This window comes from Danio rerio, chromosome 7 (assembly GCF_052040795.2).
Source record: "Danio rerio strain M-AB ecotype USA chromosome 7, GRCz13ab, whole genome shotgun sequence".
Lineage (NCBI taxonomy): Eukaryota > Metazoa > Chordata > Actinopteri > Cypriniformes > Danionidae > Danio > Danio rerio.
In genome coordinates this window covers 32069285-32083819 of record NC_141027.1, presented here as the reverse complement: position 1 = coordinate 32083819, position 14535 = coordinate 32069285, and the positions used below count along the sequence as shown (strand labels likewise).

General features: G+C 34.5%; 1 protein-coding gene and 1 long non-coding RNA gene across 7 annotated transcripts in view; one reads left to right on the top strand and one right to left on the bottom strand.

The window, feature by feature from the left end:
• kif18a (kinesin family member 18A) overlaps positions 1–14535 on the top strand; it is a 45374-nt gene that overhangs the window by 28179 nt on the left and 2660 nt on the right. For 2 of the 3 annotated variants that reach the window (XM_087258958.1, NM_200239.1), the window contains 3 exon segments: positions 6212–6333; positions 6546–6787; positions 9504–9563. In XM_087258958.1, coding sequence (XP_087115084.1) covers positions 6212–6333; positions 6546–6787; positions 9504–9563 — 424 coding nt within the window. 3 annotated transcript variants of the gene reach the window in all.
• Positions 9842–14535, bottom strand: part of LOC103911387 (uncharacterized) — a 53307-nt gene continuing 48613 nt past the window's right edge. For all 4 annotated transcript variants that reach the window (XR_015495781.1, XR_015495780.1, XR_015495783.1 and 1 more), the window contains one exon: positions 9842–10119. This is a non-coding gene — a long non-coding RNA (uncharacterized LOC103911387). The remainder of the gene's footprint in view (positions 10120–14535) is intronic.

Sequence of the window (14535 nt, the reverse complement as noted above, 5' to 3'; positions counted from 1 at the left end):
ATAAATATAATTTTATCAGTTTAATAGATATTTAATGGATTATTATAATTGGTCCGCTTTTAGAAAGTCAACATTCATCAACAGACTACGCTTCCAGTCAGTATTTTGTTATCATTTAAATGTTTGTTTCTGAAAGAAGTACAAAAACAAAAAAACAAAGACACTGTGAAATATTTATTTTATTTATTTATTTTATGTAATTTGTTCATGGGCTTCAAAGCAAAACTTTCTGCATCATTACTAGTCTTCATTGTGTCACATGATCCTCCAGACATCAGTCTGAATTGCTGATTAATAGCTGTATTATGATCAGTTATTGTTGGTGCTCAGTCATTTGTCATCAACAGTGAAAATATATTTTTTATGCTTCATATTTTTGTAGAAACCGCTATACAGTCTATTTTTCAGGATTCTTTGATAAACAGAAACTACAAAATAAGAGCATTTATTTGTAATAAAAAGTTGTCATTTGTGGCATTATGCTTTCACTTTGATTTGATTTCTTGCTAAATGAGAGTGTTTAAATGGACATTTTTGAAAGGTCATGGATTATAATTTCCTTGTAAATATTAATCTATTATACTGTTTGCATCATTTGGTAAACAACAAACCTTCATATTACAATTTTTTGTATTAAAAATCAATATTGTAATTGGTTTAGAAGATTACTAGTTTAATAAATATATATATATATATATATATATATATATATATATATATATATATTATCAGTTTAATAGATATTTAATAAATTATTATAATTAATTCGCTTTTAGGTAGTCAACATTTATCAATTGACTACGCTTCCAGTCAATATTTTGTGATTATTGAGAATTTTGTGTTTTTGAAAGAAGTCTTTTCTGCTACCCAGAGCTGCGTTAATTTGACCAACATACAAGACACTGAAATATTTAATTTATTTATTATTTTTTATGTAATGTATTCATGGGCTACAAAGCAAAGCTTTCAGCATCCTTACTAGTAGAGATGCACAAGATATCGGCAGCCATATCAATATCGGCCGATAAATACTATTTTTAATGTTATTTTAATCGGCCGAATTGTCATATATTTAAGCCAATAGATTACTTAACTGTACAGAACTGCCATCCTCGTGCATGCGTAGGTCGAACTTGTTCAGACTTAAACTATGCACTATAACAGAACTTTCCTGACATTGTTTATTCATTCAAAGTCTGTCCTTTTTTTTTTTTTTTTTTTGTACTATTATTGCTGTGTGCTAACAATTCAAGTAACCATATTGCTTATCATTGTAGATATGTTTAATAGAGTTTCATTGTTTATTTTGGTTTAAATAATAAAATATTAAATGTGTAAAAATAATAGCACCGATTCACACGTGCTAAACAACTCGTTGGCTTGTTTGTAATTTAGTATGATTATTTTTTATTATCAACGCATTGCTTGCGTTACTTGTTCAATTAAATCCCATTTTGTTTTTTAAACTATTATTTTCATGCAACAGTCAAGTTGCATGTTAATTAGCTTTGCGAAAAAAATATTTTTGGGATGCTGATTTATCTGAAATGGTGAGGTCTATATAGTCACCTTTTGAAACGGAGTAGGCTATTCAGTTCATAAGATCGGATCAAACTTTAATGAAGTATTTTTGAATAAAATCAGTTGTTCGCTGTAAATAAATATAACATTTTGAAGTCTTTTTATTCATCGGCTAATAAATCTGTTATCGGCCTCTAAATTTTAAGAGTTATCGATATTGGCCCAAAAACCATTTCGGTGCATCCCTGATTACTAGTCTTCATTGAGTCGCATGATCCTTCAGACATCAGTCTAGCAGCTGATTAGCATCTGTACTATGATCAGCTATTGTTGGTGCTCAATCATTTATCATAAATAGTGAAAATATATTATTTTGCTTTACATTTTTGTGAAAACCATCATACAGTCTACTTTTAAGGATTCTTTGATAAACAGAAACTACAAAATGACGGCACCTATTTGAAAGAAATTTTGGTCACTTTATTTTGCTGGTCTGTTTGTTGAATTTAGGTTACATTGCATCTACATGCCAACCAATTCTCATTAGATTATAAGTAGACTTAGGTTGGGGTTAGTGTAAGTTGACATGTACTTGCAAAGCTTCTTATAGTCAGTTAAATGTCTGTTAAAGGAGCAGTATCAACAGGTATCAAGCAGACAGCCTACTAATGCTCAAATGAACCATCAAATTAAAGTGTTACGAAAATATTTAGTCATTTATCACATAATACATTTTTTTACTTTCGCTTTAATTTGATTCCTTGCCAAATAAGAGTGTTTAAATGGATATGTTTTAATAATTTTCACGTAAATATGAATCAGCAGAACTGTTTTGAACAATTTATAAGCAACAAATCTTCATATTACAGTTATTTTTGAAGGGTTTTAAAGAATTTCAGGTATAAATGACATAATAAAATAGAAAATAATTTTTCATAATACTATTGTTTATTTTTGATCAAATTAATGGAGCCTTTGTGAGCAGAGCATACTTTGATCTTTTAACCTGTAGTGTTTAAAAACGGGCACAAAATCACCATTTGATCTTAGGATATATTGTATAATGTTTGTTTTTGCCCTCATTTGTGGCCTCTTTGCAGACACTGCGACCATGTCTGTGTCTCTTTTAGCTCCTCTCTCTGTTTCCCCACTGGAGGATGTCTTAATAAAAGAAAAATCAATGCTTTTCCTTCATCACTCCCTACAGCTGCTTACCTAAATCCACACCTCTTTTTCTCGCTTTTTTTTTTTTTTTTTTTTGCTTTCCTGTGTTTTTTTTTTTTTTTTTTTGCTTTTCCTGGAAGTAGAACGGAGTAGTGACGCATCCGCCCATCAAATGTTCTGTGCTCTGCTGTTTTGCGTTTTCTTGCGTCAGAGGGGGTAGAAGACTCCTCAGAAGGTGCATTTTCAGTGAGACAGAAAGAAAACAAGGCGCTTGACTAAAAACAACATCTAAGCCGTTTCATCATTTTTGTAGTGTTGCCTTTGTTGCCTTACTCATTATAGCGCAAAGATGAGATGGTTTAATCTCGTCGTTCTCTTCACCCAGAATGCCACGAGACGTTGTATTCAAATTTGTCGTCTCATAGATGTGCGTGTTTCTCGATTCATGCTCGGAATTTGATTTGCATCGACAGCGTAAAAATAAAGCAGCTCTGTAAGAATTTTAATGCAAGATTTTTGGCCAGCTCACTAAATTTATTTTCATTTTAGGCAAAAAAGCAGGCCAAGTTACAGATAATAAGCTGTTGTATGGCTTTAAGTAGGTCTTAAATCAGAGCAGAAGTCTTCATTTTAGTCTTTGTGCAAATAATAATTATATTTCTCCTTCATCAAATATATATTTTATCCTTAAATCAAGATGCATTTAATTGACATGCAGAATTAAGTTGGTTTTAGTTGAGTAAGATTCAAAGTAAATTGATGCTTATAATAAGAACATAAAAACCATTTTGAGGGATGTAAACCATAACAGTGCTCCTAATGTATTTCCTGTTTTAGATTTTTAATTTCCATAGCTTCTAAGAATCCAGAAAGCTCCATATATTGAAAATATTTTTAATGGCAGCTGTTTTAGCATTGGTTATGACTAGGCCTACACAGAAATCCGCAGATTTCCACAGATTTTAAGCCAATCATTGAGTCTATTTACTTGTGTAAATATATATTTATTCAGATTTTAAAGGTTAATATCAGTGATATTATTGACTTATATGAAAGTGTTCAATTGATTTTTTTACAATACAGTTTGTAAAGTAATATTTTAGTCTTTTAGTAGATATATTCTATGATAGACTTACTTTGTTTAAGTGGATCTAGATGAATTTACATTGTGAACATAAAAGTTAAAGTTTTTTTATTTCATATATTAAATTTTTAGTTATAATACTCCCAAAATAATTCCCAAATTCTTAGCAGAAATAGCAAAAAATGTCCGCAGATTCTGTTTGGCCCTTGTTATGACTGAGGGCGTACTCACACTATGTACAGTTGCCTTGAAACGGGAAGAAGCACGGTTGTCCCCCCCTCCCGTCTCCCTCAACGGCCCGCACTCACATTGCATTCGGGCCTGAGCACGCTTACGTCATCGATGATGCGCTGTTCAGTTTAAAAAGCGCTCTCGCTCAGCACAGTGGAGATTTTTTTATATCGTTTAGTTGTTTGAGATGAAGTGACGCGGTCAAATATTTCGCTGAACAGATCGGCCACTTTTAATGCTCATAAACAATCATAAAGTCCTCATGCTACAGCAATTAGGAGGTTTGCTAAAGGTGCAGCTGTCGTGCAGTGAGGGGTTTGCGTCTTTAATAGTCTATGACATTTTGTGTTCATTGAACAGTAAAAATGATAAATAAATCCATTTGAAACAGTTACTTAAAAGTCACGTCTCATCTTCATTTTCGGGCTCAGGTGCGATTTGCACCCAAGTGAACTGCGCTCTGGCACACTTCTTCCAATCGGTCCCGGACTGGCCAACTGAACCACGCCTGATTCCAATTGAGAGCACACACTTGTCAAAGGATATGGGAAACGTGCCTCCCTGAATCACCTCTTGTTAGAGTTCTGAAATAGCTGGATGACAAAGAGGAACTGTTCATGGAACTTTGATATCGCCATATTAAAATCACATCTTTATATGTTAACGTGCCTTAAGAATGAATGTTCTGTGATTTCTGAGTTTCTTAAATGATGTTTGTTTGGATTTTTTAAATCAATTTATTTAATCAATTTAACTAATAAGACTTGAAGTTCTGTTTTCAAAGTCTTAATTTTAGATTTTACATGATTAGAAGTATTTTCTTTGTAAAATAAATAAAAATGTAAAGGAGATTTGTACAAATTTTTTAATTTAGATTTTTCAATTTGTGGTATAAAAACATGTTCACATATTGTGTTGCCAGCATAATTATTTATTATATGATTTTTTAATGGACTTAAAGCAGGGGTGTCTAAACTCCTGGAGAGCCGGTGTCCTGCATAGTTTAGTTCCAACTTCCTTCAACACACCTGCCTGGACGTTTCTAGTATACCTAGAAAGAGCTTGATTAGCTAGATTAGGTGTGTCTAATTGGAGTTTGGACACCTCTGCCTTAAAGCCTTGCATTTAAAACCTTACTAGGTTTAAAGTGGTTTAAACGGTAGCAAGAAAATGATACTTTATTAAAGTCAAAATGCTTTGTTCACATAATTCTGAATGCTAATCAAATTTAAAATTCCGATAATAAAATGTTAATTAATTGTAAAACCATATTTGCAAAGATCAGCACATTCGATGAAAATAGGTCACAAATATTCAAATGAGTTTGTTTTAACAATTTATTTCTCTAATTATTTCTCAAAAGAAAAGTTAAAATTAAAAACAACATTAAAATGTTTTGATCAGAATGTATTCAGATATTTATTACATTGTGTACTCTTATTTTGGTACGATGCAATTAATGAAATTTAATTCTTTTATTTATGTGAAGTAGACATTATTGCCACATTAATTTTTTATCGTTACTGGTTACACATTAATTTGCAGTCCTTTAGTTACAGTGTAACCAGGGTATCCGCGGGGTCTTAAAATGTCTAAAGTTTCCAAATCAAAATTGGAATAGGTCTTAAAAAGTCTTAAATTCACTGAAATAGTGTGTTGTAGGTCTAACATAATTTTAAACAGGTTTTAATTCTCCTATGTCTATGTAAAGATAACCAATCACAAACATTTCGTCTTAATAAAGGTTTTTTAAAAGTGTATTAATTCTTAATTATTTACCAACTCTATTTCTATTTATAAGCATGAGGTTTAATGGTCTTCCTTATATTTATTTTTACAGTTTTTTTTTATGTTTTAACTGGGCCGTAATCAGCCTTGTGTGAGTCTAAAAATATATTCATATTGGTCTTAAAAAATTTTAATTTAACTTGATGAAAACTGTAGAAACCCTGGTAACTTTACATGTAAATACTGAGTAAAATTAACTAAATAATTATGCAATTAATAATTTTGCATATGTTACTTATTTCATGTACTTACTATAGTAAGAAGGAATGCATAGGGTAAAGCGTTGCCCTGTTATTGCTGTTTGGTCAAAAATAAACACATTTATATAGAGAGAGAATCTCAAAGGTCAACAATCTGATGTTGCTGCAGTGATTGTTGCATTATTTGTTTGTTTGTTCATCTTTGTGTTGTTTCTTTGTACAGGAGCTGAAAAAAGAACTGCAGTGCCATCAGCTACAGCTGCAGATCAGCGACCTTCAGCAACACATGGAGCACATGAGCCACCTCATCAGCGTTCAAGACCAGGAAAACACTCACACACACAAGTATGAGTCAACACCCGTACCGCTTTTACACTGGCTTCCTTGATTTCCAGCTTAGTCACCCTCGATTTATATGCGTTTGCGGGAATAGCCTGACGCTCTATGTAGAAAGTTCTTAGTGTGGTTCAGATTCATTGAAAAATTTGCAATGTAAATGTGTTCATCTGTGTCATTCAACAATCCCGCTGTGCTTGCTGTCCCACCTGTCCTGTCAGGTTGGTGAACGCCCTGCTGTCCACCTGCCGCCGACAGCACCTGGCGTTGAAGGCCATGAGCGCTGATGGCGACGGCAGCGAGTGGGAGGAGCTGGAGCGTCTGGTGCACAGGGAGAGGGCTGTGGTTTGGGCAGACCAAGAGAAGGCAGAGGACAAGCGTGATGATAGTGGCATAGGAAGCACTCATCTGCGGCCAATCCTGTCCTTTTCGCACCTTGTTTCTCACCAGAGCACGCCATGCAGTGAGTCAAATCTTCACTCCCCAAACAAACTTTCTAATGAGTAAAATTGGCTTTTTCTGTGGCATCGTCTTACTTGAAATGCTGAATTCTGATGCAAACTAAATGGAGTATGATGACCTACAACTGAGATTAGTGACATAATCAGATTTATACAGCAAGAATGCATTAAATTGATATTAAGGGATATTTTAATAGTATTATAAGGAATATTACAGTCATTTTTTTGTTTGAAAATATCATTTGCTTTTTTTTTTTTGGTCAGGGAATTGTGAAAGTCATGGTGTCCAGAAAAGCATCAAAAGCAGAATGAGGATCATTTCTTGAGCTTCAGATCAATTTATTAAAATGGTTTATGAAGAATCATATATGACACTAAAGACTGGAACTGTTGCCGGATAAACTCTGCCATGAAAATAATAAATGACATTATAAAACATTAAAAAATTGTCATTTTAAATGTTAATACTATTACAAGTTGTTTTACAGTATTTACACTGTATATTTTGTTCAAAAACATTTGAAACCATTTTACTGACAAAAAAATGTGGATATGTAAAAAAACAAGAAAATCTAAAACATTTTGTTGATACACATACTTTTAAGTTTAACAAATTAGTGTTGCATTTATTTGACCATTTTAGTAGATAAGCATCACCATAAACATTCTTTTGCTATATGTTTATTTTTGTATCATTGTTTTATTATTATTTATTTTATTATTTATTACAAAACATAGACAGAAATTTTTATATATATATATATATATATATATATATATATATATATATATATATATATATATAAAGCATATATAAACAATATTCGTACATTAATAATTTTACTAAATAATAATAAAAAATGTAATTAAATATTATAATTTTTTATTATTATTTATTTATTACAAAACACACACGTATTATATATATATATATATATATATATATATATATATATATATATATATATATATATATATATATATATATATATATATATATATATATATAAAATATATACACACACCATCAATTCAGGCCACGAAGATACTGTATTAATTCAGAACTCAAATCAGTCAGAAATACTATATTTTATGTCATAAAACTTATATTAAGTTCAGAATTCTCAAATTATTAAAAACATTTTATTTGTACACACTGTGTTTTTTGTATATACTGTGACTCTTTTGTTGTCATAACATAGACAGAAAATTATATATATATATATATATATATATATATATATATATATATATATATATATATATATATAAGCATATATAAACAATCTTTATACATTAATAATTTTACTAAATAATAATAAAAATGTAATTAAATATTATAATTTTTTATTATTATTTATTTATTACAAAACACACACACATATTTATATTTATATATATATATATATATATATATATATATATATATATATATATATATATACACACACACACACACACACACACCATCAATTCAGGCCACGAAGATACTGTATTAATTCAGAACTCAAATCAGTCAGAAATACTATATTTTATGTCATAAAACTTATATTAAGTTCAGAATTCTCTAACTATTAAAAACATTTTATTTGTACACACTCTGTTTTTTGTATATACTGTGACTCTTTTGTTGTTATTGCAATAATAAAATAAACAAAATAATAATTAATTGAGATGCTTTATATATACAGTTACCGTCAGAATTATTAGCCTCCCTAAATTATTCTCCCCCGTATTTATTTTTTCCCTATTTTCTGTTTAACAAAAAAGATTTTTTTCAACACATTTCTAAACATAATAGTTTCAATAAATCATTTCTAATAACTGATTTTTTTTTATCTTTGCCATGATGACAGTAAATAATATTTGACTAGATATTTTTCAAGACACTTCTATACAGCTTAAAGTGACATTTAAACGATGGTTTGTTCTGTAGACTATCAGAAAAAAAATATATTGCTTAAAGGGGCTAATAATTTTGAGCTTAAAATGGAATAAAAAAAATAATAAAACTGTTTTTTTTCTACTCAAAATGAAAACAAAAAAGACATTCTCCAGAAGAAAAAATATTATCAGACATACTGTGAAAATTTCCTTACTCTGTTAAACATCATTTGGGAAATATTTGAAAAAGAAAAAAAAATCAAACGGGGCTAATAATTCTAACTTTAAAGATAGATAGATAGATAGATAGATGGATAGATAGATAGATAGATAGATAGATAGATAGATAGATAGATAGATGGATGGATGGATGGATGGATGGATGGATGGATGGATGGATGGATGGATGGATGGATCCGTATGAATAATAACCACCTTTATACATTTATTTGTCATCAATTTAAGTAAGATATGTTTATTTCAGTGTATTTATTACAAAACAAGTACCTCTGTGTGATTAGCAGGAGATCTATTTGTCTCCTCTTTCCTTTTTTTCTGAATATCTACAGCTGAGAAAATATTCCAGAAGATAATGTCAGTAAACTTCCTGAGCCGTCTCATTTCTATGGCACAGCCACCTCATAGTGATCTCATTTTATGTCTGCCTCGTGATTTACCATTCTCCATGTCAGTGTAATGTGATCTGCCTTGTCTGAACGTTGACAGATGTATGCGTCTTGATTTAAGATGCATTTAGTAGTTGTGTGATGTATATGGCGGACTGAACAAGAAGGACCAGTGCAGTTGAATAACAGTGCGTTTCTTCTCACTCAGGCTCCGAGAAACAGACACGACGAACCTCACAGCGGCTCAGACCAACACACTCATCAAAAGGTAACTCATCTCTGTCTCCCCATGGTCGGCTTCAACAAACTCTGCTTAAGTCATCAATCCAGCTGCCCGACTCTGTCACATTGCTCACACTGACAGCCCATGTGTGTGTGTTGCACAACTGTAAAGGCTCTCTTTTAAAATGCAGCATTGTTTACAATGGTCTTTCTTTTAATGTCAGTCATTTGTCATTCTCCTTGTAAGCAACAAAATTAAATAGTAATAGCTTCACTATCTCAAATCATGTCAGTTCATTAAAAATAAAAAAATGAAATTGACAGTTTTACTGCCATATGAATCGGTTTATTTCAGCTTTAAAACAAAGAGACTTGTTTGACATTCTCCATACTGACTGAATGAAATACAAAAACAAGCATTTGCTGGATGAGGGGTGGTGGGAGAAAGGGGAAAAGGAAGAGGGAAAGCTTTGGGAAATTGAAGCAGTGGTGAGTTATTGCTCAGTAAATGGAGAGTAATGATATTTGCTGCAGAACAGGTGTTCCTCATTTGATTGAGACACGCTGTGGGAAATACACACATTTCAGGAAAATACAGAAACCTGCAAAGAAGAAAAAGAGGGGAGTGGGGGAAAACAGACGGATATTGTTAGGAATTACATTTGGACGACATATCGTAAACCTCTGCATCGATAGCATTGCGAATATTTTGCATTGTTGAACATCGTCTTTATTAGAAACAAATTTTCGCTTGTCTATAATTCGTCAGTTTTGACAAGGAGATTGAGGTTTTTCTGTTGTTTACTTTTTTCTTTTTCACCCCACGTCCAATGGTTGTTTACATTTGAATGATTCATTTCAAACACCATATGGGACTTGACCAGGTCAGGACAGTATAAAAGTGGATTTTAGTAAAAGGAAGTGGAGCTCTTTTGAAAACGATGAATGATTTTGTTTGCTGCCTCAAACAAAATGTTAAATGCTCTGCATGTTTCTTGCAAAAAAAAAAATGGTGTGCAGGTTTAATGAGTCCACTGGGGTGGGGGAAATCGTATTTACAAGTTCCCAGACTGTTCCCTGAGCATTTCTGAGGACGAACTAGTCACTGGTTCTACAAGGTTTCTGTTAGCCAGTTAGTAAATATACATTTTTTTATTACAAGCACCAAATGAAGCATTTATTTCTTATGAACACGTTTGAATTCAAACTGTCCCTGTTCATTTCTGCCTGCTTCCTAAATGTGATGCACCATTTTAGATTCACATCAAAATTAATTTGCCACTTTTTTGTTTATTTCTTTTCCATATTTTCATTATTTTCAAGGTTTGCAGATTATTTTCAAGTTTTGTTAGCGTTCATTGAGTAGGAAATAAGAGCTGCACTCGGTTAGTCCTGCCCTGCGTCCCCTGTTTTAAAGACAATAGAGATGCAGCCCTGTCTGCAGGAGCTGAAAGGGATCCAGAGATTGAAAGAGAGGGTTATGAATGAACCTCCGCCCCACCCCCACCATCGACGCGCTTCATGACGATACCATCTCTGCACTCGTGCTCAAGTGCTCGCTGGAGAGAGGGAGCGAGTGCGTGAAAGGGTGGAAAATAGTGATGGAATAGAGGACAGAAGCAGGAGGGGTCACGTGTCGCTCCTGCCTCTCCGACTTAAGTCTGCGCTCTGTTTCTTTCCACACGCCTTCCTTTCTTCCTCTCATCGCCTTTTCATGTTTTTGTCTACGCTCTCCTCGTTTTATAATCAATCAATCAATCTTTCCATCTCCATTGTCTGTCTCTCTTCCTCACCTCTCCATCTACGTCTAGCCTCTTTCAGCGGCGCCGACCCTCTGCCCTTCCGAATTTCATTCATAAAACCATGGCTCGGTGCGGGGAGGGGGGGCGAGCTATTACATATAGTATGAAGCGCTCCTGGATTGGGCGAGGACGATTCTGCAATAAAAAGAGAGCAAGCAATGAGAGAGCGAGAGCCAGGCGACCCTAATCCGCAGTGGCTTCCTCCAGAAATAGCGCCTCATGCATGTTTTAATCCCACCAGCCAAAAATACGCCACCCAGAGCACTCTGCCACCAATTACTGATCGCACCTATTCCTCTGCCTCCGCTCTGGGCCATACATCACTGTCTGCCGCCCATCCACTGTTTCTGTGTGCATGTGTTTTTTTATTTTCTTCATCCCGTTTTGTCACCTGATCACCCCGCACCTCTCAAATGAAGTTAAGCATTTGGTGCTTCGGGAGGCCGTCGAAGCAATGCACATTGGAATGAGAGTTTCAAACTTTTCTTTTGCTAAATAAGTGAGTATAGTTAGTCATTAACAGGATGTCAGGTCCTCTCCCATGCAGTCCAGATTTCTGAGAATCAGCACTGACTCAGAGCGAAGGAGAGATGGCCGAGTGTCAACAGTTTAACCAGCAGGATCTCTGAAGCATCGCCATTGGTCAAGAACGCTTAAGATGCAGCCGCAGTGTCTCTCTCTCTCTCTCCCTCGCTTTTCTGCATGGTGTGAGTCAGTGCGCGGCCAGACTGCGACGTGCTCCGGCATACTCCGCCACTCAATATCCAACGTCAGACCCCTCCAACAGCTTCCTGGAGCCTCCCTTGCCTTCCCCACCCACATACACCTACCAGCACACACATACACACGTACTGTCTGTCTCGAACCTGCTCTTTAACGACATGTCGCTCTTGGTGTGCTCACGAGACAAGCGTGGATGAATTGCTCACTGTTGTATGAGTAAATAATGTTTGTGTGTTTGCATCAGCGATGTAAACTTCAAGCGTTGCTTGTGAGCTATACGTGTCCAGGAATCTGCCTCACAAATCAGATGATGACAACAACACTGAGTAATAATATTACATAGCAGTTACTTGTGTTGAGAAAGCTTCGTTTAATCACTTGTCCCTTTTATTTTATGAATTTGTTACTGTATATATACAGTATTCTGTAAAATCAATGTATACTGGAATCTGGTAAAATATACACTCGCTGGTCACTTTATAAGGTACACATGTCCAGCTACTTGTTAACGCAAATTTCTAAACCTCCAATATAGAGCTGCACAATTAATTGTAAAAAGATCACGATCTCGATTCTTTCCCCTAGACGATCTTAATCCAGCATTTCTACGATTCTGTCAATCATATTTTCAAGTTTAGCAGAGAAGCAAAAGTGGCTCACAAGTCTTCACATTGTTTTACATACGTTGTTCAGCAACGGTGACCCTTCCAAATGATGGTGAAAGAGTCACATACCCCAAAAATGTCATTTCTGTCTTTATGTAATTTATTTGCAACCGCAAAATCACACGTGACATGAGCTGATCACAGTGATCACAGAATCTACTTTAGTGAACAGAACCTGCATAAGCTGCGAATAACAGGTAATTAAGTTGTAAATAACATTCAGTTTGTGGCAGAGTGATCGTTTGGGAAACGCTCTTAGCAGTGAAAACGAATCCGAAAGCGAACACAGCAAGACATAGCTGACAGATTCCAGCTCAAAAAGTATCCAAAACCCGCCGAAATATAGAAATACCTGCCCAGTCTTTTGTGTTCACAAAATCACGTCAGTGACAGATTTTAAGCAGAAAATGACAGACTGTAAGCATATGTCTCAAACATAATAATTCAACATCAGAACTATCATCAGCATTAATGACCAGGACAAATCTTAAGTCTGTTCAAGTTCAACATTCCAAGTCTAAACAAAATTTAACCAACAGTACAGATACACAAAGCCTATTTTACCACATGTTTGAGAATAACAATAATAATAGCCCACTCATATTAACCTTTTTTTTTTTTTTTTTTTAACCATCTACAGAATCTTGTCAAAATCGTGATCTTTATTTTAGGCAAAAAAATCGCGATTCTCATTTTAGCCAGAATCGTGCAGCTCTACTCCAATCACATGGCAACAACTCAATGCATTTAGGCATGTAGACATGGTCAAGACAATCTGCAGCAGTTGAAATCGAGCATCAGAATGGGGAAGAAAGGTGATTTAAGCAACTTGAAGTGTGGCATTGTTGTTGGTGTATATAGAAGAGCATCTCTGTACACACAACATGTCAAACCTTGGAAGAGTTACAGCAGAAGACCACACCAGGTGCCACTCCTGTCAGCTAAAAACAGGAAACTGAGGCAACAATTCACACAGGCTCACCAAAATTGGACAATAGAAGATTGAAAAAACGTTGCCTGGTCTGAGTCTCAATTTCTGCTGCTACATTCGCATAGTAGGTCAGTATTTATCGTCAACAACATGAAAGCATGGATCCATGCTGCCTTGTATTAACAGTTAAGGCTGGTGGTGGTGGTGTAATGGTGTGGGGAATACTTTCTTGGCATACTTTGGACCCATTAGTACCAATTGAGCATCATGTCAGTGCCATGTCTACCAGAGTATTGTTGCAGACCATGTCTGTCGCTTTGACCACAGTGAACCAGTCTTCTAATGGCTACTTCTAACAGGATGACACCATGTCATAAAGCATGAATCATCTCAGACTGGTCTCATGAACATGACAATGAGTTCACTGTACTCAAATGGCCTGCACAGTCACCAGATCCTCAATCCAATAAAGCACCTTTGGTATGTTGTGAAACGGGAGATTCACATCATGGATGTGCAGCCAACAAATCTGCTGCAACTGCGTGATGCTGACATGTCAATATGAACCAAAATCTCTAAGGAATTTTTTCCAGTACCTTGTTAAACCTATTGACCTTACTCTTCAATGCGGAACTGCACTCGTTTTTGCAATTGTTCTATAACTCCCGATTCAGTTGCCTATAAGAGAAAGGACTAGGAATAATGAACAGCAGAAAACGATCAAACTACTTCCTCTACAAACAAGTATTAGCATGACTATACACACAAAGTAGGATAACATGATAAGAAAATATCGGTTTGCAACTTCAAGCAGCGTAACAAGCCGTTTTAACATCTTAAAATGAATGTCAGTGAATGAGACAGAAAGTCTCGAGCCAAAATGATTAAAATGGCTGC